This window comes from Stylophora pistillata, chromosome 7, assembly GCF_964205215.1.
Source record: "Stylophora pistillata chromosome 7, jaStyPist1.2, whole genome shotgun sequence".
NCBI lineage: Eukaryota > Metazoa > Cnidaria > Anthozoa > Scleractinia > Pocilloporidae > Stylophora > Stylophora pistillata.
The window spans coordinates 9,826,308-9,851,545 of NC_142525.1; the positions used below are offsets into that span (position 1 = coordinate 9,826,308).

A 25,238-nucleotide genomic window follows, 5' to 3' on the forward strand; every position below is an offset into this window, starting at 1 on the left:
ACTGTTGGAGTTATGTAGAATTATTGTCCAAAACAACTTTGGAATAGGCATTTTTCAATTGGAATTTGATGTTTGAATATTGAAAATAAAAAACGCTGAATTGTTTGTACAGGTGCATAAATGGTTGTCTTATTCATACTAATGCTGTCCAGGAATACTGTTGAATTCCAAACAGTGTGATAAAGATGTTAATGACTGGTTTATCCGCTATATTTTTTGTGTATTGTCTCGATTGACTTCCAAGATGGTGTAGATGACTTGAATGTTAGCGCAAATGAAAGTATATTTTTCTCTTTTGTTTGACGAATGACGCTTGAGAATGCCCAAAACTGTTAATGAATTCTGATTAAAATGCAAAATGGTTAACGACTCTGATTTACGTGAAAATGATGGTTTTTTGTCTCTAATGATTGTATTTTCACGCAATTGCTCGCCTCTTAACGCGAAAGAATGCGTATTTTCTCGTAATGAATAGCAAAAGGTGTAATGCAAAGTGAGCAAAACGAAAATAAAACACTTCAAACTAACAGGAACAGTTCAGAGTCCTCAACAATTAACAGGGTCTTAACACAGTTCTCTTGTGTTCTCCTATTAGCCACAAACATAATCATCTAACTTGACTGGACGTGTCCACGTACGCTGCGGCGCCGTAACATCTCGCTTTCAGAAGTGGCATTCCCTTCCTTTGCGGCGGGCACGCTTTCAAAGAACGATGAAATCCTCGCAACCATAACGCCATCATCATTTCCCGCGGTCACCATGGATCCCTTTCTCTTTATCTCTGTGCAGTCTCGGATCATTTGGTGAGTCGCTATTCTTCTTTAATCATTTATCTTGACCAGTATGGTGTCACCTCTCAAGGTTGACGGCTTTACGTATCACTTGTTGTTTGCATGCTACTACATCTTTGCCTTTACCTTATCAATAAAACTTTGATGCTTAAATTTTTCCCAAGTGAAACAGAGAAAGTCTTAGTAGATTGTCAAATGGATCCTTTTTTCAGATCAATAAAATCTACTTTTACCACAACTCCACCTTATAGGAAATTAATTTATCTGCCAAACATCAGAGAATACCATCTAAACTTTCCAACCAATTTAATGTGGCCAATAACAACATCAACTCAACTTTACAGCTAAAGAAAACACTTGATTGATGTTTGGAACTAATTTCTGTAATGGACAAGTAAAATTCAGGTACTGAGGCTTCAACAATTATCTTCAATGTCGAATCCTAAGTCTCTCTTCTTCATCAAGTTTTAATTCTGATATTTTAGTTCTCGCTTGTCTTCATTTAAAAGGCCACGCTCCATTGGCCTCTTCAATTAATCAAATATGGTCTGTCTGTTGTATGCTGTCAAACTTTAAAGGACCTCTATTTAAAAATGATAGCAATTAATTTGAATAAAACATTTACAAATAAAAGTTAGGTTTTATCAGTGGTGTGACATTTACAATGATGGAAGATAATAGTTGTAATAAAGTAGATTTAGCTTATTGTACCTGTCGGCAAAGAACACTTCATCAAAGTAAATGGTTTCAATGTGCTAATCGTTCTTACAAAACACCATGAAGTCACATGCACATTTTGAGCCCAGTGATGGCCATCTGCCCCATTACCTGAAAGTAATACGTACTCATAAGTTTTTTTCAGTTTGAGTTGACCATTAACAATCTTTAAATACTTGGCATCTCTGCATGACTCACACTGGGGACACTTGATTTCAAGCAATCCAAATATCTCATTGCGTGTAGGGTCATAGACAAGAAAATCAGTGCTTACTCCTAAAAAGGGACAGCCTGGATTAATAACAATCCTTGTTCGATATGCATTGACAAACCTGCTGTTGACATATGACTGTGCTGCCTCACTTTCATGTGCAAGTCCATACCTCATGGCAGCAGTCTGAACAGTCTTCTTTTTAAGCTGAGTTATCAAAGCCTCATAATCACTTTTTCGTGAACAAATTTGCTTAAATTTTGAGGCAGTGAACCGCCGCTTTCTCAGCTCCTGCCAAAATGGATTTTGAGATTGGTCTTTTGTTTCCCGCTCAATGTTGGATGCTTACTCTTAATGATACCTTTAATGAATCAAAAACATTAGCCTGTGGGCGTGGAAGAATATGGCTACCTAAGGAATCAAGCAGCTTTGATGGTAGGACAGGTAGGGCATCTCTCTGATCTATGGATAAAAACTTACTGTTTTCCCTAATAGTAGGTTGTTGATAAGACACAACACATGCCTTAGGTACAGTGCCATAGTTGCACTCGACATGCTCTAATTCATTCTCGCTAAACAATGTACCAAACTGTGTTTCTTTGTAGTCAGTTTTAGCCCTTGCCAGAAATTCCCTTATAAATTCTGGGTTGGGTTAGTTTGGCATAGGGTTATACAAATTACTCTCTACACCATCTATGGCACGCTTCTTACATTTAGGACCTCCCTCTGATTTTAATTCGGGTTTTCTAACAATAAGATTATCAACAGCTTCAGGATGGATTCCAGCTGAACGGGGCTTGTGCCATTCCTGTGGCATAGGTGTCTTGGATGGTACTTCTGGGACAGCATCAAATGTAAGGAGGCATTAATGTGCTGCCTGCCACATCAGTGCCACCTTATGGTTACATATTCCCTGGCCAGCCTTACATGAGCAGGAATGATCCACCACTTCCTCATTGTAAAACGAAATCTTTGAAAAAATATAAAACAGAAGTTTTTTTTTAAGCTTATAATTATTATTTTGGAAATAAGGAAACAATTAACAAGAAAGCAGGAAATTAAGAAAAAATAATTTACTATAATTTATCAATTTGTAGTGAATAGTGTACATTCTTGTTCATACTGAAATAGGAAAAAAAGGGAATAATTCAAGGCTATTGGAATTATATGAAAAAACTTTCACAGTATTCAGTAAACTGTCAACTGCCGCATGCACTTAGGTAACTTAAATTTAGCATTCAGCTAAAAAACAACCATTCAACTAACCTGTAAGTAGTGTGGCTCTTCATTATTCCTTAACGACTTAAAAATCTTGCTCTGATAAAAACAGCGTCATCTTCTCTTTTACCAACTTAATGAACAACCATACCGGTAAGTAAATACCTGCTTGGAAACTCCACGCCCGGCTTTGCAAGCTTGTCCATAAAAGCAAACATGGCAGAAATGAACGATTTACTTTCATAATCTTTAATAAATCCTTCACAGAAAAAACTTATAGCCTTTAACAATGCCACTCTGGGGTGCTTTGTTCAGCTTAACAAAAGTATCAACGTCTTTCATCGTCATTTCAGGGTTATCTTTCAACAACCCGTTCCATCCGATCGGCAAGACACTTCTAGCACTAGTGACTAAATATAGGAATGGCTCCGACCTGTAATTGGATGATAAAAATAGTGAAAGTTGATAAGTTACATCTTAACTCCTTGCACGTGAGTATTGTTTAACCGTGTGTCTCCAAGCGGAACAGTGAAATAACAATGCGAGCGAAAACACCGATGTGTCAAACAAGAAATGGTTAGATACAATGAAATATATGAAATTCATATTTTTTTTTTTGTTTTGAACTGCGGTATTAGATACATATAGCACGATCCTCGCAGTAGATAGCGCTATTTAAGCAATAGCGAAAATCAGACCTGAAAAAAAAAAAATATATATGAACTTCATATATTTCATTGTATCTGATTTATCACTTTCACGGGTTTATTACGAATCAACTTAACGGCCTGCTCCCAGTTGGCTTGTTAGCTCAATTGGTAGAACGCTGCACTAGTATCGCAGAGGTCAGTGGTTCGAATCCCGTATAGGCCTGATTTTTTTCAGGTCTGATTTTCGCTTAAATAGCGCTATCTACAGCGAGGATCGTGCCATATGTAAGAAATGGTTACTTACATAACGAGGGGAGGGCCTTTCTTGTTCTGCGAGGTCGTTCAACGGTGATCCGGCGAGGACTAAGTTATCCGCTGACAAATTCCTCTGACTAAACTCAATTGGTCAGTCTGGGCTCAGTTGAGGCGAACGATCAGAGTTTGGAGCCATTCCTGTATTTAGTCGCTCCAATTGGAGCGACTAAATACAGGAATGGCTCCGACCTGCAATTGGATGATAAAAATAGTAAAAGTTAATTAATAAGTTATATCTTAACTCCTTGCACGTGAGTATTTCCTTTTTTCAGGTATGGTAGAGTTGTTAAAAATTGCCAAGCGAAATTAAAATTATCCGCGACTTTCTTCCTTTCGGTGTTGTCCAAAAGTAGACGAGGAGCCCGATGAATGGATTTGTCTTTCATGTGAACAATTTTCCCAGAAAGTCAATGTAGAAAAAGTACCATATAACCCCATACATTAATTATGCATTCCACTTCTTTGTCTTTCACGACAAAACTTTAAAAACAAAGTCTGCTAGTCTAAATGCATAATTAATATATGGGGTGATATGGTACTCTTGCCAGTCAATGTTCCACGAAGAAAACTCCCTCGATTCCGGCCAAGCAACATTTCTCCAGCAGAGCATACTGTAAATTAAAAATATCGGTCGGAGCGTCACGTAACATTGCGTGATTTTCGAAACGTGATATGCAGTTGCTCCATTAAACTTTAGACATCACATAGCCCTGTAATAATTTATGAGGGCTCCATTCACAAGCATTGTAATGTTCAACTTAAGAAGAACTTAATAAAAAGCTCTTTCGATTTTATTTCAGTTTAAAATTTATTTCGCAAAAAGGTAAAAAAAAAAAAGAAAATTAATAAACGCATGAGTAGGTGCCATTCCTGCCAGCGGTGAAATACAGGAATGGCTCCAGTCTCTAGTCGTGCTTATGCTAAATTTCAACTTTTTTGTTGCATTTGAAGGAGTTTGCTCAGTTGCTAGTTTGTTCTGAGCATTGACCTATACAGAATATACAGTGACTCTGATCTGGAGAGCTCCGATGTTACAGGCATTGTTATTAGCTTCAATTAATCTAATCTTTAGAGAATGGAAATTTTTGTCATCACACTAAAACATTGCATGATAACTACCCATTGACAAGTTACTATTAAGGATACAAATCTCTCTCAACTAGTGCAGACGGACCTGTCTCATTTTCAAGTTACAGAAGTTATGAATTTTATTTCCTTGCGGGAAAATGCTGGATTATATACCCGAGGCCAAACCGGCCTTTTTTCTTGAAACAAAATTATATTCTCTAGATATTTAGGGTGTTGATACTTTTTCTGCGTTTGACAATGAACTGTTACCCTAAATCGTCTTCGATGAGCTTATAAATCCAGCGACAATTGTAAACACATGGTAATTAAGCCTAATTTTCTTGTGATTAGCTGAATCCTGATTTGTTTGCGAGCAGAAAAGTCGTGCTCTGAGTAGCTTCTGGTTTGCACCACCTATTTGGGTTCAATTCTTAGACTCCTAATAGCGGCAAACATCTCATTTCTCCTTACAATATCGCCCTCTGAATCAAACTTTGAGGTATGGCGAATAAATCAAATGATCACCAACTAAAGTAGCTCTTGCTTGTTAAACAAATTGTCCTAATCAGGAATGTAGAAAATTTACGGAGATCAATATGAGAATATGCACACTGATGTTTGTGTAGCGACCGCCTTTCAAGGAGAAAAAGGGTGCAAGAAAACTATTATAAAAGAAACCATACGCCTGACACAATCCAACTTGTGAAGTCCGCTTATTGGAGAGCGACATACAACAATGGCAATAAAACAGTACCAGAGATTCGAAAAAAGTCTCACCAAGATCTAGAACCTTACAGGACCGTCAAAGACTGTAAGGTAACTTGGAGTTCTGAACGAAAAATTCTTGCTCCCAACATTCTGCTGCATAAGGAGCTCAAAAATAGGTCCCTTATGTAGATAATAGCATCACGTGATGCGTAACGTAACCTAAACGACAGGGATGGCGTTACAGTTATGAGGTTAACAAGAAAAAGGCGTATTCAAAATTGTCAGAGTCAATGATAGTTTTGAAATCTATTAATTGCAAGAAACAGTTTTAATCAAAATTAAGATTTAATCTAACTGGCTTTCCAAGACAGCTTTCTTCATTGTGTTTCCTTCGAGGAGGGTAGGAGTGTGGGGAAAGTGAACAGCTTAACTTATGGCTATGAATTGTATCAGTAATCCAATTGAGAATATGATAAAAAGAAAATAATTCAACTACTGGAAAATTATGGACGAACGATCGACGTTTCGGCCATATCAAACGGCCCTCATTAGGAAACTGCCGAGTTAACTTGTGGGTAAGCATTTTTCGAGTCTCAATATATTTTGAGACTCGAAAAAGACTTTGTTTTCTTCGCACTTACATTTCCTTCTTGCCCAGTCTCCTTTCTTCAGATATTCCAAATGAGACATTCCAGTTTTGGCGACCAGTCATTATCCATCGCTTGAGGAAAAGCAATTCGTCAACTTTTGGGGGATCACATGGCTTTCAAGGGGTACAGAGATGGATTAGTCGTCACCAACAGGAAAAAAAAGGGAGGCACTTTAAAAAAACTGACTGCTATTTTACTCCCAGTGAAGTGGGGAGGGGGGGGGGGCCATTTCCAATTTTCGGAGTGTGGACATAACTTGCGGTCAACAACAGGCGTACAATGTTGGCATAACACGAGCAAAAAAACTCTCTTGTTTTTACGCAAATCTATCAACTTCGAACGAATTTATAGCATATGAAAACTTCACTGACTGCTTTAAACTTTGGCCCGAGGACTTACAAGATACGAGCCTAAGGAAAGAATGCGGGGGACTTCAGTTTACGAGAGTGATCCCCCATAATGATCGCCTACATTAAGGTAGTACGTTCCCAAACTTTTCATTGATATACACTTTATACTAGTGACACCTCAAATAGCGCGCTGAAATCTTCTTTTCGTGAAGGACTACCGTATCCTTAGGATACCCCTTTTTTTCATTAGCAATCAGCGGTCAGCATGGCACTCGGACGTGTTCTTCTTGGCTCCGTAGTTTTATCATTTTTATTGTTTTTATTTGGGATCTTTACCCTGAGAAATATTTATCTGGAAATAGCCTATATTATTTCTCTTGTACACCGCTTCGTTTTGGCACCTCAGTGTCTTCGTTGGAAGTGATAACAAGCAATATACATGTAAACTCCACTCGGAGATTAGGCCTCCATCTTGGTTGTCGACTTCGTGGAATGAGTTACTTCGGCGCCAGAGTGAACTATCATCACAATTCAACTTCCAGTTTTCAGCTGATTCGACTGATCAAATCTGGTGATGCAAGTTTAAATCCTGGCCCCTCTGTTATTCAAACTGTAATCGGAAATCGACACTCGACAAACGGCGACTTTGCTTATGCTGCTGGCAATCGGGCACCACCGTGTCTGCGTAACTTGGTCAACATTATTGCGGCCAAGCATCAACAAGTATTGGAAATATCTAGAACGATACGCAACAATTGTTGCTTTGCGTTCTCAATGCTCGATCTTTGAGAAATACGTCAGCGTCGTTTGTGGATTTGGTATGCGATAGCAAAGCTAATCTATTTGCTGTTTCTGAAACCTGGCTTACAGACAATGATACAGCTATTCTTAGTGAAATAACACCACAGGGATACAAACTTCTTCATTGTCCCCGCAGTGATCGCAGAGGAGGTGGGACTGCATTGATTTTCAAAGAATCCATCAACGTTGGAAAAGTTTCGGTTGCAGGAAAAGGGTCATGCGAGGTGTCGGAATGGTTGGTCAATCCTGCGGCTACTACTCGTTTGCGGGTTGTTATAGTCTATAGGCCTCCATATTCTGTTAAACATCCTGTGTCTACTTCAACATTTATCCCTGAATTCTCAGATTATCTCGAGTCTTTGGTCATGGCAAGTGAGCCCTTGTTGATACTGGGCGATTTTAACATTCATATGGACCTACCTGATGACACTGACTGTAGAAACATGTCTGACCTTCTGGTGTCGATGGGTCTTAAACAACATGTTGTACACCCTACCCATGAACTTGGTCACACACTGGATTTGATCATCACTCGTATATCTGATAACATCATTGCTGGGCGCCCCTACACTGGTGAGTTGTTTTCTGACCATTTCCCAGTCTTCTGTCAACTGAAACCTGTAAGACCTCTAGTGGCTGTCAAACGATTACGGTTCAGAAAAATTAAATCAATTGACCGTGACCAATTTTCCGAGGCCATTTGCTCTTCTCAGCTCTGTCTTGACCCACCGGACGACTTGGATACCCTAGCTCTGCTCTTTCGTGGTTCAAGTCTTATTTGGAAGGGAGATCTCAAAGAATTTGCATAAAAGAGACGCTTTCACAGTCATTTGATTTGAAGTGGGGTGTACCTCAAGGTTCTTGCCTTGGTCCGCTTTTGTTTACTATCTATTCAAGTGATTTGTTTTCTCTCCTGGAGTCCCATTTACCAACTGCGCATGCTTACGCGGATGACACTCGGTTGTATCTGTCCTTTAGGCCTAGTGTTGGCACTGGTGAGTTGGATGCGGTCACTGCCATTGAAAATTGTATTCGTGACATCAGAAAGTGGATGTGTGTGAGGAAATTAATGCTAAATGATGACAAGACTGAGTTTATGCTTGTTGGGACACGGAAGCAGCTCACAAAGGTGTCTATCGATGGCGTTAGAGTCGGAGATTATAATATTAGTCCTTCTTCGTCAGTCTGTAATCTGGGCACATGGTTTGACCCGCATTTGGATATGGATGTACATATTACCAAAACATGCAGCAGTGCATTTTTATTATCTTTATAATATCAGACATATTAGGAAGTACTTATCCAGAAGTAGCACCGAAACACTAGTTCATGCGTTTATAACAAGTAGACTTGATTATTGTAACAGCCTTCTGTATGGGTTACCGAAATATCAGTTGTCTAAACTGCAGCGTGTTATGAATGCTAGTGCTCGTTTGGTTTATTGTGCTCCGAAGTCGTGCCACATCACGTCTCTACTTCGCGAATTACATTGGCTGCCTGTTTGTTATCGTATCGAATATAAAAGAATTCTTCCTACATTTAAGGTATTTCATGGCATGGCGCCCGATTACTTGCGCCATTTAATATGTCTTGCCGCCGTCTAGGTACAATTTAAGGCGCAACGATGACTCCGCAGCTTTATTAACTTTCCCGAAAATAATATCCAAGAAGACCCTGGCAGATAGATTGTTTAGTTGTGCCGCCCCTAGACTTTGGAATCTGCTTCGTACCACAATAAGATCTATTTCCAGTTTAGATATTTTTAAAATTAGACTTAAAAATTTTTTATCTAATAGGGCGTTTAATTAGTTACTATAGTTGTTATGATTAAATTGCATTATTGATGAATTATTTTATTTATTTATTTATTTATGGAATTTTACAATTGTAATTTTGAACTTCTATTTTATTTTTGATTTAATATTTATTGTAAGGCGCAGTTGAATATTTTTATAGAAACTGCGCGGTATAAATTTAAATTTAATAACAATAATAAAACAATGTTCAAACAGAGCGATCAATAGCAGTCACAGTTCAGAGTCTTGTTGCCTTTGATTGCCTCAGCATTAGATGTAGGACCAGCATCACTAAGCCGATTCTTAGCCACGTTTAATTTTTGTCGGAGCCTTGTTAACTTTGATTGCCTCAGCAATGGAGCACCTGCATACTAAGCTGTCTCTAAGACTAAATCAATCTGGTCAGATTCTTGTTGACTTTGATTGCCTCAGCAATAGATGTAGCAACGGCATCACTAATGAGATTGTAACCCAAATCCAAACTGATCAGAATCTTGTTGCCTTTGACTGCCTCAACAATAGATGTAGCACCGGCATCACCAATCTGATTATCATACAAATTCAATGTGGTCAGATTCTTGTTGACTTTGATTGCCTCAGCAATAGATGTAGCACCGGCATCACCAATCTGATTCCTCATCAAACGCAATATGGTCAGATTCTTGTTGACTTTGATTGCCTCAGCAATAGACGTAGCACCGCCATCACTGATCTCATTACCAGACAAATCCAAATTGGTCAGAGTCTTGTTGACTTTCATTGCCTCAGAAATAGATGTGGCACCGGCATTGCTAATCCGACCCCAAGACAATACCAAATTGGTCAGGGTCTTGTTGACTTTGATTGCCTCAGCGATAGATGTAGCACTGGCATCACTAATCTGATTCTGAGACAAATTCAAACTGGTCAGAGTTTTGTTGAATTTGATTCCCTCAGCAATAGATGTAGCACTGGCATCACTAATCTGATTCTGAGACAAATTCAAACTGGTCAGAGTTTTGTTGAATTTGATTCCCTCAGCAATAGATGTAGCACTGGCATCACTAATCAGATTCTGAGACAAATTCAAACTGGTCAGAGTTTTGTTGAATTTGATTCCCTCAGCAATAGATGTAGCACCAGCATCACCAATCTGATTCCAAGTCAAACTCAATAAGGTCAGATTCTTGTTGACTTTGATTGCCTCAGCAATAGATGTAGCACCAGCATCACCAATCTGATTCCAAGACAAACTCAATAAGGTCAGATTCTTGTTGACTTTGATTGCCTCAGCAATAGACGTAGCACCGCCATCACTGATCTCATTACCAGACAAATCCAAATTGATCATAGTCTTGTTGACTTTGATTGCCTCAGCAATAGATGTAACACCAGCATGACTAATGCAATTGCGAGTCAAATCTAAATGTGTCAGAGTCTTGTTGACCTTAATTGCCTCAAAAATAGAAGTAGCACCAGCACCACTGATCTTATTGTCACGCAAATTCAAATTGGTCAGAGTCTTGTTGACTTTCATTGCCTCAGAAATAGATGTGGCACCGGCATTGCTAATCCGACCACAAGACAATACCAAATTGGTCAGGGTCTCGTTCACTTTGATTGCCTCAGCAATAGCTGTTGCACCGGAATCACTCATCTGATAGATAGACAAATCCATACTGGTCAGAGTCTTGTTGACTTTGATTGCCTCGGATAGAATTATTGTCAGTTCTTCACTAAGGTGCCACCACGTGGTATTGTAACTTATTTTAGTCATATTATAACCAAAACATCTTGCTAACTGCAGGTGAAAATCATCCTTCTTTCTTTTACATTCATTAATGGCCTCTAATGAAACTCTAACATGCCAACTGATGTGGTGGTGGAGAATGCCAACCCGATCCGCCATACTGGTGACAAGAGCTGCAGCTTGTTGATCGGACCATTCTGCTAAAATGCCGCATGAAAACAATAGCACCTGTTTCAGCTCTATGAAATATCTTGTATCGGAAACTAATTCTTCAGGTGTTATTTGTTTATCTTGAATCTCACAACAGACATAGAATGCTGCAAAGCATTCTTGAAAGCTTTTGTGTAGAAATGCATAATGTCGACTCGGCCTCAGTTTACTACCTCCGGGTTGAACTGACAGAAATCCGAATGCAGCCAAGTCACTAGGATGCTCTTCTAATTCATTCTCATCAAAATCCAACTTGTCATCAATCAAACCATTTAGCGCTATCAATCCCAGGGTTTTCAACTGCGATTTGTAAAGGTTTGTAAGATCTTCTTTCGTATCAGGTAGTTCTGTTTTTTTCCTGTATCTTCTCAAGACACACTCAATCATATTTAAATAGAGCTTGGTTCTATTTTCCGGAAGAGTGCCTCCAAATTCCTCACATACAAGGCAAAACAGTGCTGTGTTCAGTGGATTTGCACACACTTCTCGCAGGTTTTCATCGCGGGATATTCGTACCGAGAGCTCTTCAGCGATTTTCGACTTTTCCTTGAAGTACTTGGCGATAAATTCTCTGGCGTGTTTATCAGTAAATCCTTCCACCTCAAGCAAGGTGTCACAGCACTTTCTTACCTTTACTCCGGCTTCGTGTCGTGCAGTTGCAAGTATGTAACATTTCGGAAGCAGTCTTCCTGCAATTAGTTCTGAAATCCACGGCTCTTTACTGAAGGGTAACTCATCCAGTCCATCCAATATCAACAAGATGCTGGACTGGTTGTCGCGAATAAACTGGAAGAATTGCTCTTTTACTCCTTCCTTCAGATCTCGAGGTAGAAGTTGATCATCAATGGCTTCCCAAATAGCGGACTTGATATCACGACATTTAAGGAGCAGCACTGCTTTCATGCTTGAGACGCAATCCTGAGGGTTCTGTGTTTTTGTAGCCCAGTCGTAAACGCACTTTTTACAGTAAGTAGTTTTACCAATACCAGGTTCTCCTTCGATAAGAACGGTTCTTGGTTCTGAACACTCTTCATGCGGATTCAAGAGAGACGACATGGTAACGATTTTGTCAGTGACGTCTCCCCTCGTTTTCTTTCTTCTAACAACTTTGAGCCTTGTAAAAATATCACCCATATAAAACTGAAACTCTTCACACCATGGAAACGGTGAAAGCCATCCCTCGCGAGTTTTGTACAATTGGCGAATTCCATCTACTAGCTCAATTGGATCAAAACAACCTAAATCAAAACAAAGTGATACTGTGTTGACTTCGAGGATCTAGTCTGCAGAATGTAATTAGAATATGCAGCAACGATTGTAAAAGCCAACGATCCTCTTATTCCAAATTAAGCTGTCATCCCCCTAGCAGTCCCTCCCAAATTTAACAATCAGTCCACCTTTTTTAACTGACGCAGGCTCTTCCCAGATTCCCATAGGGTCGTGCTAACTCCATGAAATTTGCAAATCGGGTCCACATTTTTCGGCCTGAGGTGGACCGCAACCTTTATCCAATCACTACATTTGAATTGTTGTTTTTATAGGTACGCATTTCGAAAACTTACCTCCAGTTTTGCATTCCTCAGCTGAGACTGTCCGCTTACCCAGCTTTTCCTTCAACTCTTTCATTTCAGTCTCCACTCTTGTAAGTTTGGTGTCCATTTCATCTCTGATTTGCTTCAATGACTGTTTCATCTCCTCTACAGATTGAAATGTATAACGGCTCATCCTAAATATTTTTCTTTACAATCAGTATCAAAATGGTGCCCAGAAGAAAAAAGCTAATATTTGGAATACAAATTTCGCAATACGATTTGCCATCCGAAATGAAGATGTTTGATTTACCTTTACTGCCTTCAATTCCGCAGAAGGATTCTTAACACTATAGAAATTTTGTTTTCTCAAATTCCCTCTCACAGAACGATAAACTTTGTTAAGACGACTTTGACTAAAGTAGTTATTTGACTTGATAAGACTAAGTGATCGCTTGCTTGTTTGATGCATCTTCATTTAAGTCAACGATTCTGGAGTTTTTGGCATTTTTCACAATGAGGTCAAGAGTTCGTGCGTTACTCGAATATAACTAACCCAAATTCTATTCCGCACATCGATCATATGTTTAAATAACAAATTAATAAGCCAGAAAGTATCCCCTCCTTTATGTAGCAAATGTATTTTGAAATCTAAAATTGGGATTTTAGGCAGGCAATGAGGTCTCTTTCAGCTGGCACTGTCTACAAAGAGGCTCCCAATGACACTGAGAGCAAGTGTAAAAGAGACTTTTTTTGATGAATAAGGCGCGAGTTTCCAAGCCTACGATAAATCAGATTATGAACTCCTGAACAGATTGCGAGAACAACCAAGTCAATTAAGGAGTTGTTCTCAAGCTAGACGCTATTGAAACATTAACTGGAGTTTTCTTGGGAATTTATTATGTTATAAATTGGTGATTTTACATGCGAGGCGTAACTGGAGGTTTTTTTTGGGCAAGTTTGCTGGGACGCGCTTGAGTAGGTTCCGAAGCTGTAAGGGAAATGAAAAACACGGACTCACGCCTCAGGAGCGAAATAGGTCACAAGGTGGGGTCAAATTAAATTAAATCTGTAAAACCTAAAATATGGGTAAGTAGGCTGCCAAATAGGTGTAAAATATTGCCAAATGTGTGTAACATATTGTCAGATATGTGTAGTTGCCAAATGTGTGCAACATATTGCCAAATGGCAACCAATTACATGCGTGAAAATCAACATGAAGACAAGAATTAAAATCCCTCGCGCCATGTGACAAACTCTTTCTAAAATATTTCCCACTCTTGATCAGAAATGGAGCAAAAAGAAGGAAAAACCATCCTGATGATTGGATTGTTGGTTTGCTTTCATCCTCGATTTCAAGACCTCAAGTCCTTTTCTTTCTAAGTAATTCGTTTGTACTGTCTACATGGGTATACTTTAATCAAGGGTGGGGTAAAAAGTAGGAATTTAAAATACTTTATTTCCTATTCTTTATCAAGAAAGGTGCAAAAAGAACGAAAAACCACCTTGACGATTTTAGCGTACAATCCAACAGAATATTTCCATTTGAATCGTTGGTCTGTTGTCATCCTCGATTCAAGACTTTAAGTCCGTTTCTTTCCAAGTGTTTCGTTTGTAGGGTCTACACGGGAATATTTTAGTCAAGGATGGGGTAAAAAGTAGATCATTCTAGTCAACGGCAGACGCCATTTTGAATTAAGTTAAAAACTCCGTGTACTCAAGCAAAACTCTCAGCCTTTTTATCACCTCTGAGATATTTGAGCAGGGGACAAGACCATGATGTCGGGTACAGACGCAAACCTAATAGGGGAGCCCGGCCATTCCCATCCCAAGTTTTCTACATCTCCAACAGTAGAACGCCTTGAAGACAATGCAGATTTAGCAGCCAAAAAAGAAAAAGGACGACGTGCATTTTTAGACTCGAGCGCTATTCCAGTAATTAATATACGTATGATGCACGATCCTCGCAGTAGATAGCGCTATTTATGCAATAGCGAAAATCAGACCTGAAAAAAATCAGGCCTGTACGGCACTCGAACCACTGACCTCTGCGATAGTAGTGCAGCGCTCTACCAATTGAGCTAACAAGCCAACTGGGAGCAGGCCGTTAAGTTGATTCGTAATAAACCCGTGAAAGTGAGAAATGAGATACAATGAATATATGAAGTTCATATATTTTGAACAGCGGTATTAGATAAATATGATGCACGATCCTCGCACAGCCTGCTCCCAGTTGGTATGTTAGCTCAATTGGTAGAGCGCTGCACTAGTATCGCAGAGGTCAGTGGTTCGAGTCCCGTACAGACCTGATTTTTTTCAGGTCTGATTTTCGCTATTGCTTAAATAGCGCTATCTACTACGAGGATCGTGCATCATACGTATCTAATACCGCAATTCAAAATATATGAACTTCATATATTCATTGTATCTCAGTAATTAATATGCCAATAGGCTAATTCAAGAAATGGAAAAATGTCATGAAACTAACAGATCGAGGCAGAAAGTCACAATGCGGTCAACAAGTGTCAATACCTTAATGAAAGTACATGTTAGGCTTAGCGGCCAGTGCTGGCTTGTGGGTATTGGACTTAACAAAATATCAAATGGACAGTAGACTGCAGAATCGTCATGAAAGCAGCCACAAAATTACTCCAATGATATCATAGTCATATGTCTGCCACTTTCATTTCCCCCTAAGCTCTAAGTGGACACGAAAATTCCCCGGTATATTGGAGAACTCAGCTTACCCTTATCCATGGTTTCTTTGACAGAGTCAATCAGGACAGACAGATTTTCTTTCACATCTTTCATCTCACTCTCCATCTTTTCTATTTCACTTTTCATATGGGACAGTGCAAAGTTTCCGCTTTCTAAAAATCAAAATCATTGAAATTTATTATCCTCAGGCTGGTAAACCCTGTCGTTTAAAGACAGGTTAAGTTAATAATAATAATAATAATAATAATAATAATAATAATAATAATAATAATACGATGGCAAGATGGGAAGATGAAGAACTGGATAAAGAGTGCTTCTCGTGGTTGTCGGAGTGGAAGATGGCACTCAATAGCAGGGATCAACGAGTTGTATAAGCAGCTATTACCAACCAAGCTGTACCACTCCAGGAAGACTAAGACTCGGGAGGACCTAGATACCACGTGCAGATTGTGTGCAAAAGCTCAAGAGTCTGTGGCGCATGTACTTGCGAGTTGTAATGCACTTGCCCAGACAAAGTACCTTATGAGGCCCAATGCAGCACTAAAGATAATTTTCTTTGAGTTGCTTAAGGACTATCTTCTTATAGAAACGACCCCTCCTTGGTACTCCCAAATACAACCAAAACCAGTGTACGAGAACAACCAAGTTACAGCTTACTTGGATGTCCCTGTATACGCGTATAATACAGAAGCAAGGGCTAACAGAGTACATGCAAGGTTTGTAGACAAAGGAAGCCACATCATCCCTTTACTAGAAATGAGCTGCCCTTGGACAGAAAACCGTCACCAGAAAGGCCAGGAAAAGACAGAAAAGTACGCCGATCTACGCTGGGAGCTTAAACAGCAATACCCTGGATTCGAGATACGTCAGGTCAACTTAATTGTAGATGTCTTAGGGGGATACTCTAAGAATGTTGGAAGGAATGTTAGAGAATTGTTAGGTGCAAAGAGAGGGAGAGAAGTCCTTCGTCAGTTGCAGAAAGCTGTCCTTAGCGCCAGTCTGAACATCGCCAGAACCTTTAAGGTTCTTAGTTAGCTTAGAAATCTCGCACATGCCCGCCAGCGAGCTACTTTAGGACTCATAGAGGTTTTTATGATGCATTATTTATTTAGATTATTGATTTTATCTGACTTTTTCCTTTTATAATAGATTAACAAATGCATGTAATTTTAGTATGTAAATAAGACTTAGGCTAGCCACGGCCAACGCTTAGCCTGAGTGAGTAGGATCGGCACCCGGATGTGTATATACTGCCATAATAATAATAATAATAATAATAATAATAATAATAATAATAATAATAATAATAATAATAAAGGTTTATTAGCATTTCAAAAATGAATTGGCTCTTCTATGCTAAAATTACTATACTATTCTAATTAGGCTATATCATATAGTTTACAATAAATCACATTCTAATTACGAATTAAAATATAAACAGGGTAAAAGGCCTGAGATTCATGTTTCTAATCTCTTTCCAGCGTTATTAAAAAGATATGATGTCAAATTACTCTTAAAGGATCGAAAGTCCGTACAGTTCCGCAGATAACTTGGTAATGCATTGAAAATGGCTGCTGAGCTGTCTTGAAAAGTACCAGTTTGGATGGGCACCTTTAATCTGACTTCACAGGACCACCGTAGATTTCTTGCTGGTACGTGTTGTTCGAGTTTTAAGTACTGTGGCCAATAGTCAAAATATAGTGCTTTCAATACGCACTGCAGTAACTGATAACTTCTACGCTCTATCACCGGTAGCCAGCCCAGTTGTAGGCAGTCTGCTTCTTTCGCATAGCGACCTAGAACATAACCCGCGCATACAATCTGGACTCTTTGTAAGCGCTTTCCTGACACAACGGCAAGGGATAGAAAACTGTGCTGGCATAACCTAACTTAGATAGGATAGGAATGAAAATAAAAGTTAAAGGAATGGCTAAAGCCACATGGCATCATTCTGGTCTCTTTCTACTTGTTTTGCTTCTCTGCACTGCTACACGAAAGTAAATTAATGCTCCAGGTTTCAATGATGTAGGAGTGTTTTGTCTTTAGCCATTCACGTGAGTAAGGTAAAATCTGTTCTCAGCTGAGGAACGTTGAAATTGATGAAATTGATTCACGAGTTGTTCAGTAATTCTCCCAGAACATACATTTTTGCACTGCCGGGGCTTTGGAGGAATTCCAAGTTATCTTAAAAGACCTTTTCTGGTCGTTATGTGGGCACAGTCTAGGCAGAGAAGATAGTCGAACGCTTAGGAAAGACATCTTTTAAACAGACAATGGCCCTCTTCGTCTTGAATTTCAGACATGTGTCCTCTCAAGGAACGTAAAAAGTCAGTTAAGAGATCAGAGTAAGAAACCTCAGATTAATAGTCATCCCATCGTGGAGGTGTAACAATATTATTACTCCTTCTTTCTAAACCATTACTCTGTAACGAGTGACGACCACTCTCAACGCTTATCAGTGAATGATCAAAATAGCAAGGTTTAACGTAATACTCGTTTGCGGTAGTAAATACCTAAATTCAAGAAACACTGTTGCAGTGAGCTCAAGACCCAAACAACAACTGCAAGTTAAGCCTAATGAGCCAGTGACGAAGTGACAGTTATGGCCATTTTTCTCTGTGTAACTGTTTCCAACCACTAACCTTTTTCCCCACTTTTCTCAACTGAGGCCGTTAGGGAACCAAGCTTTTCTTTCATCTCTTTCATTTCACTTTCTATCTTCCCAGCTGAGTCTCTCAGGTCTTTTTCTATAGTGGTTTTCAGAGGCACTATGATCTTCTCCACAGAGTCTCTAATGCTCGCTGAAAATAAAAAGAAGAGTTTATGAGTAAATCGACCAGTACACACCGCAGTTGCGTGTTTCCAACGAACAAAAAACGATAGCTGTTTCCAACCACTAACCTTCTTTCGCACTTTTCTCAACTGAGGCCGATAAGCAACCAAGCTTTTCCTGCATCTCTTTCATGTCACTCTCTATCTTCCCAGCTGTGTCTCTGAGGTCTTTTTCTATAGTGGTTTTCAGAGGCACTATGATCTTCTCCATAGAGTCTCTAATGCTCGCTGAAAATAAAAAAGGAATAATTAAGTAAATTGACCACTACACACCACAGATGCGTGTTTTTAAGGTACAAAACAACGACAGGTTTATCAACGATTACCTAATGGTTCCGTCACAGGCAGCCCTTATTGGGCCCTGCTGCTAATGCTAGGAATTGAAACCAAGTCTTCCTACCTTCCATTTCTCCAAGCTTTTCCTTGATGCTGTCGTCGTCTTTCTTCCATTGTTTCATCAGTTCACGATAGTGCTCCTCGATATCCGGATCCATGCAGTCGTGCTCAAGATTATCTATATCTGTCCGAAGATGAGCTTTTCCCAGTCTCACCAAAGCTTCTCGTATCTCCTGCCAATAAGAACTGAAGCTTATGTCGTCCACAGAGGCTTGAGAGGCATGGCCGTATACCGTGTTCCTGTAATACTTCACTCTGGCGATGTCATCTGCAATGCTTGTATTTGCAGCTGGGGGAAGACGATCCCAACCAGTAGCAGGAGGGCTCAAACCACAGATATTTCTGAGCAGCACCGTTAGGAGCGTGATGTCAAAAGTCGCCGATGACACAGGTGAATGAGCAGGATACAGTTTACTCCATTGAGTTGGATTCAACACCTTCTTCTTCCCTTTGTACAGTGAATGCAAGGTGGCGTGGTGCACAGAGGTTTTTCCCAAAACTTTGTGTAGAGTTGCTGGTGGATGTATTTTGTCAAAGGTGGACCGGAGCACCTGAGATCCAACATCAACCAGGAGGCGGCACAGCCTAGCATAGTTGGTTGTCTCTTTTGAAGAAGTAAATGACGCCGAGGCGGTTGCCATGAAAATAACCCCGAGAAGAAAGTCTATTGAGCGTACAAATTAATAGTTGGAAAAATTAGTAAAACACCCTTTCAAAATGTATCTTGGAAAATACGAATGGAAAAGTTTTTGCAGTCATCATGGATCTCTTATCTTTTGAAGTCTTTTTAACTGACAAAGGAGCTATTTATTGGATATCGGGAAAGGAATCTCATAACAGACGTTTGTTCTCATAATATCAATGCAAAGTTCTATTTCAGTTCACACAATCTAGACTGCAAAGTTCAAACGGGAAAAGTAGTTTTGGGATTTGGACATTCCGACCATGAAAAGTTATATTCCAGTCTACCCAGTGTAAATTGTACAAATGAATATAAGAAATGACACACATCTGGATTGCTAAAGGAGAAGCAATTCATTAGCAAATGTTTCCTTCCACTTGAGTGTGTAAAGGGGACTTGTGTGCGAATGCGAGAGTAGGCAGGCAGGTGGGAGGATGGGCATGCAGATACATTGTACGTAAGTAGCTAGGTTGGTATGTACATTACAATTTTTGTGTCTGGCACAGTAACACCACCTAACCACAAAACACCAATATCCTTGAAACCTCAGTAATCCAAATTATTTCCTGGTAATTAAATCACGGGGGGCTGGTGCAGCTTCTGTTGGTGACTCTATAACCACAACAACTTTGCAATCACTACTAGTGCGGCTGCAGAAGTATAATCCAAACAGCACACCAAACAGGACTAAAATGGTGGTATGACCACCAGCACTGGACTTACAGTGTGATTACACAACTATAAGCATGGGACCTAGAATGCAGTGGCATGGATGCCAGTGTGGGATCTACACTGTGGTGACAAGAAAATCAATTTGGGACCTACACTGAGGTGAAATGACCACCAGCATGGGACTTACACTGTGTTGACATGATTATCAGTAGGGCACCTATACTATGGTGACATGACTACCAGCATGGGACCTGCTGTATGATAACGATACCCCCAGACTGGAAGTTGCACTGTGGTGACATGACTTCCAGCATGGGACTCACACTGTGATGACATGACTACCAGCTTGGGTCCTAAACTGTGGTGACACGACTACCAATTTGGGAACTACATTGTGATAATAAGGATACCAGCATGGGACCTAGACTTTGATGACATAACCACCAACATGGAACCTCTACTATGGTGACATGACAGCCAACTTGGGACCTCTACTATGGTGACATGATGGCCAAATTGGGACTTAAAATGTGTAAATCATGACTTTCGGCATGGGATCTACAATATGGCAGTAAAAGTGAAAGGGAATGAGACAGAGCGTTAATCAGCATGGACTGCTGCCGAAGAAATTATTAGAAAGGGACCTTGAAGGAAATCTGAATGCAGTTCACTACAGGCAGGTCCCTTGTCAAGTTTTCCTGACAGGTGACCAATACACTTTTAAGTTCTATGGAAAGAGAGAGGTAACCAGTATTTTGATTTACAAAGAACACAACCCTTTCACCCGGAACAAAAGAAAGGCAGACAGCACCACTGATGCAACTTCAATTGCGATATCAGAACAAAGTTATCAGAGGCAACTGTGGATTGGAAAGCTGACATAAAAATACCATGAAAACAGCCTTACCATGCTGCAGTTTAAGGTTGAGAGCTTATTCCTAAACATTTATGATTTTGTTATTCTGTTGTTTACATATTGTAAGTGCATAAATAATTGGAATAATTTTACATTGTTCACTCAGTTCAAACTAAGTGGAATGCTCTTCAACATTTTAACAGTCAGGTTAAATAATAACAGTCACAAAAAGATGAATTTAACACTGATACATGTAGTAATATACCAACCTTTTTTCAGTCAAAGTTTTGAGATTTTTATCTCCCGTACCAGCATGAAGACCTTCTTCAATCACTAAAGGATGTTCCTCACGTGTTTCAAAGGTGTCCTGAAAAATTAACAAACATGTCTTTAACACTCTTTCTCAACAGCCTGAAACATTTTCTCTTCAAATTCTTCGAATTCCAAAGACATCTCTACTATAATTGCTAAAAAAAAACATCAATAAAAATTAGTTGCTATGTTCTGAGGATACTGACAATAATGAGAGATGTCATCAAGCTTTTTTGAAGAGCTTACATTTAAATTTGAAAAACCTTGGAATTTGCTGTATACCTTTTATAATACACACTTTCAGGTACAGCTTTTTAATCAATTGCAAGTTCTTCCAAAATTTCAAGTTTCAAAAACAATGATTATGTCTGGACAATGAGGTTTAGTAGATAGACAAGATCATAGAAGATTTTACCCAAGAGTGATTGAGTTATATACACCAGATTACCAATCGGGAGTTTGACTTGCAAAGAGGTCAAATACTTAACTTAAGGACAAAATAAAAGTTTCCCTGACCAAATCTGCATAATTTTCTTAGACAGGTATGTATAAGATGTGGAAACTACAAAATCAAATTAATCTTTCTGCATTTTATTTAATCCTTTGTGTCCCAAAGTCTGCTTGTTAATTCTACCCTCTAGCCGCTTCACATTTTCATTGATGTAAATTAGTTTCAGGAATTTGGTGTAAGATCAAGATAACAACATCTACCTCATAAGTTTGAGTAAATTCTTTTTACTTGTTTACTGGATAACAAACGTATCTCACAATAAAAAGTTAAATTTTAATCACATATGGGAGTTGAAGAATTCACCAAGCAATGAACTATAAAACTACAAGCATTTGGAATTATGCGGAATTATGGCTGGTTCATATGAACTAGCCAAAACAAGCAAATGAAGAAACTGACAACGCAATCACATCCTCTGGTACAACCCCTCTTTTAGCAAGAGCACCAGCACCAACATCAGACACAAATTCCTTGCCCTAGAACCGAAACACTATCAAGATCAGTTACAGCTGCATGAATAACATGGAACAAATAATTAACAATCATAACAAACGCATCCTAACATTGTTCACCACAAAGAACATCTCCAAATGCTCTACATATGTCAACCACTCTTCCACTTTCAGGTCAAAATTTTCCATTCGGCCAAAATAAGCTGCCATTGGAGCACTGCGCATGAATGAAGCTGCACTCGCTCCTTGGACTTCATAATCAGTTGTATCATCTCCCGCAGGCGTACTCATCGCCAAAATTTGTAGTGTTTGGATAGCAAATAGAGACTAGAGAGGTACCAACTCAGCTAGTTTGATGGCCAGAAGTAACGAAGGTACAAAGTAAACACTACACACAAGAGGTGAGTCACATGCTTAGATTACATCATAACATTTTTGTCGCAGAGTAATCACCAGTATCATCCACAAACCATTACATTAACTTGTCATGACAACCTGTGAATGGATTAAAAGGTAAATAACATGCATTACCTTAAGGACAATATCTAAAATCCCTGACACAGCCAGTTGGAATCTATGCACCATCACAATTCACCACATACACAGCTATCTTTGCAATAGCAGCCTCGCCAATGACTTGGACAACTGGGTAGAGGTCTATTGGCCAAAAGCCTTGTAAAAAATTAATGCTAAATATCGTGCCCAAATTTCCTTAATCAGCTCCTCCCCTCAGCCTGGAGCACCATGAAAATTCAAGACATATTCCCCTGAACATTTCATTTTCCTGTCTATTTATCAGGTGAGAGAGGGGCCATCAGAGAAAGAGACTGTTTGGGATGAAATACATTGAAGAAGCACAGCTCAAGTATGTATCTTTCTGTCATTCTCTGCAGTTCAGGTGCAATAGCACATTGCTCTAATATTAGAACAATACATGCCTCATCGGATCCTTCTACCATCACAACTCTTAAGCACACTTACTTGTAGAACCAGCAGTAAAACCAGAGCTACTTAAATCATTACTAACATCTGCAGTTAAGCATGGTTGTAACCAATCCAGCATAACTACAAGCACTGATATGATCAAAAGTAATCAGGAAACTGGTGTCCTTTCGAAACAATACTGCAAGATCATGCTGAGTAGAGATTAGATCACGTGGAAACTGGGATAAAAAATGGGGACTAAACAAAGGGGCATCGCATTTGAATGACTGAAACCTGAGAATGATTCCCAACTCTCCATAAGGAACAAGCTAGTTTTTAACAGCAAGAGGCCCTTAATCACAAAAAACATAATGTGACTGACAAAAATAGTTCCTAAAACTACGTTCTTCGCGACAGCACAGTTATTATTAAATTACCATGATTCGGCCGATTGAATTTGTGACATTGTAGGAATGAAATAATTCGAAACTAAACTCACAAATAAACACCACCAGAGATTATAATTTCAAAAAGAATAAAAAACCATGAATTCCCGAAAAACATTTCATATGCGAAAAAGTAAATGCTTCTGAAATTCTGAAAACATACTAACATTTCACTTTCAGTTTCGATTGCGTTCAAGAGATGCGATTCCATTCCGTCTGGCAATTTCTGCTTTCAACAAAAAAACATTGCGTTTTCAAATACTTCCCTTGTGCTATCGCTGTACTGAAGCACACAACAACTACCGGAGATGAAACAGCCGCTCTGATTGCAAAACAGATTCACTGTGAGTAACTAACCTAACGATTCGAACTTAAGCGACCCTTCCCAATGTTTATCGATGGCGAGTATGTTAATTACGTGCAGAAATTTAGATGCATTTTAAACAAATGTGTCGATGTGACTTACCCTTGAATGAACTTAGAACAGAATAAAGACAAAGTCGTTACCAAGGGGGCTCAAAAATACCTGCAGAGAGGAACATGTTCCAAATCACATTCTTAAATTCAAAAGTTGAAGACAAATTCAGAAGTTAAAGAACTAGTCCAGTTATCGAACCGTTAACTCTAACGTATTAGTAATCTACCCCCTTCCACTTAGAATACATATTTAACTTAGTTGAAAACGAGAAGAGACTAACTCTAACAATTCATGTCTATCTATACTCTCAGAGAAATATAAATATTTCAATTCAACTGTCCTTATAGAGAGTGATCTGCACGCGCAAAACAACTCGTTTTCCTGTTGAAGGATCCGTTTCCAAGCGATTAAGACAGTCTGCTGTGTCTGCACAAAAACACAAGATCACAGAGGTTTTAGCCCGGAAATACCTCTGTTAAGTTGGGTTTCAGTGATAAGTAATCTACCATATATTTCGAGCTCTCGGAGCGCAAATGTAACTACGAATCGTAGTGTGAAGCGTGCATGTACGGAAATGCCTATCAGTTTATCGTGCTCGGTATGATCGCGTGATATTTTGCTCATGTTAATAACTTTGATTAGGCGTACGAATGTGGCCACAGTGGACAAGGAATCTTTGCTGCGATCATCCTCTTAACACTCTCACCTTTGTCACCTTCATCCTGTTCTAGGCCGAATCGGTCCTTGCTGTCAGCTTTTCATTTAACACTAATTGAGACGCTAAGACGTGTGGGAAGTTGGGCAGGAAAGGGTCTCGAATGGTACAGCAAAGCACCCTGGGCCAGATCACGCGGGGTACATACTTGTTCCATCTCATGTTTCTCCCACGCCTTGCCGTCCAGACATTGGCTTACGTCCTGATCGAGAAGACGCGAGTCTACGTTCATCAGACTGAAAAGGAAAAGAAAAGAAACTTCATTAATAAGAGTGTTGAGAGCTTCTAGAGACAAACATACGAAAAAAAAAAAACAAAATAAAGCAAAACGAAATGAAACAATAAACGCGCGCAAATGGAGAAGTACACTCACGCTTGCTGTCCTCCCGCTTTTTCTTCTTCCCACGAGTGCCCAAACAAGTCGCCCTCCACTTTTACTTTGAAAGCCAAATAGATAGAATTCATCACAGAATATCGTCCTATCTCTCGCCGGTATACCATCTTGCGCCGTCGTAGAGCCGCAGTTTGAACGAAAAATTGTTGGCACACCATTTCACAATT

At 39.4% G+C, this 25,238-nt stretch overlaps 1 protein-coding gene and 1 pseudogene across 1 annotated transcript; both read right to left on the reverse strand.

Moving 5' to 3' along the window:
• Positions 1-146: 146 nt before the first annotated feature.
• On the reverse strand, positions 147-6,368 carry LOC148726545 (uncharacterized; annotated as a pseudogene).
• A 2,046-nt stretch (positions 6,369-8,414) lies between these two features.
• Positions 8,415-24,779, reverse strand: LOC111342467 (uncharacterized). Its single transcript, XM_088728056.1, has 9 exons — positions 24,669-24,779; positions 24,011-24,070; positions 21,169-21,266; positions 18,694-19,353; positions 18,363-18,521; positions 18,104-18,262; positions 15,491-15,613; positions 12,777-12,911; positions 8,415-12,452 (listed from the first exon to the last, which is right to left on the reverse strand). The coding sequence occupies exons 4-9, from the start codon at positions 19,328-19,330 to the stop codon at positions 9,664-9,666; spliced, it is 4,002 nt and encodes a 1,333-aa protein (XP_088584182.1). The 5' UTR covers positions 19,331-19,353; positions 21,169-21,266; positions 24,011-24,070; positions 24,669-24,779; the 3' UTR covers positions 8,415-9,663.
• Positions 24,780-25,238: the final 459 nt, after the last annotated feature.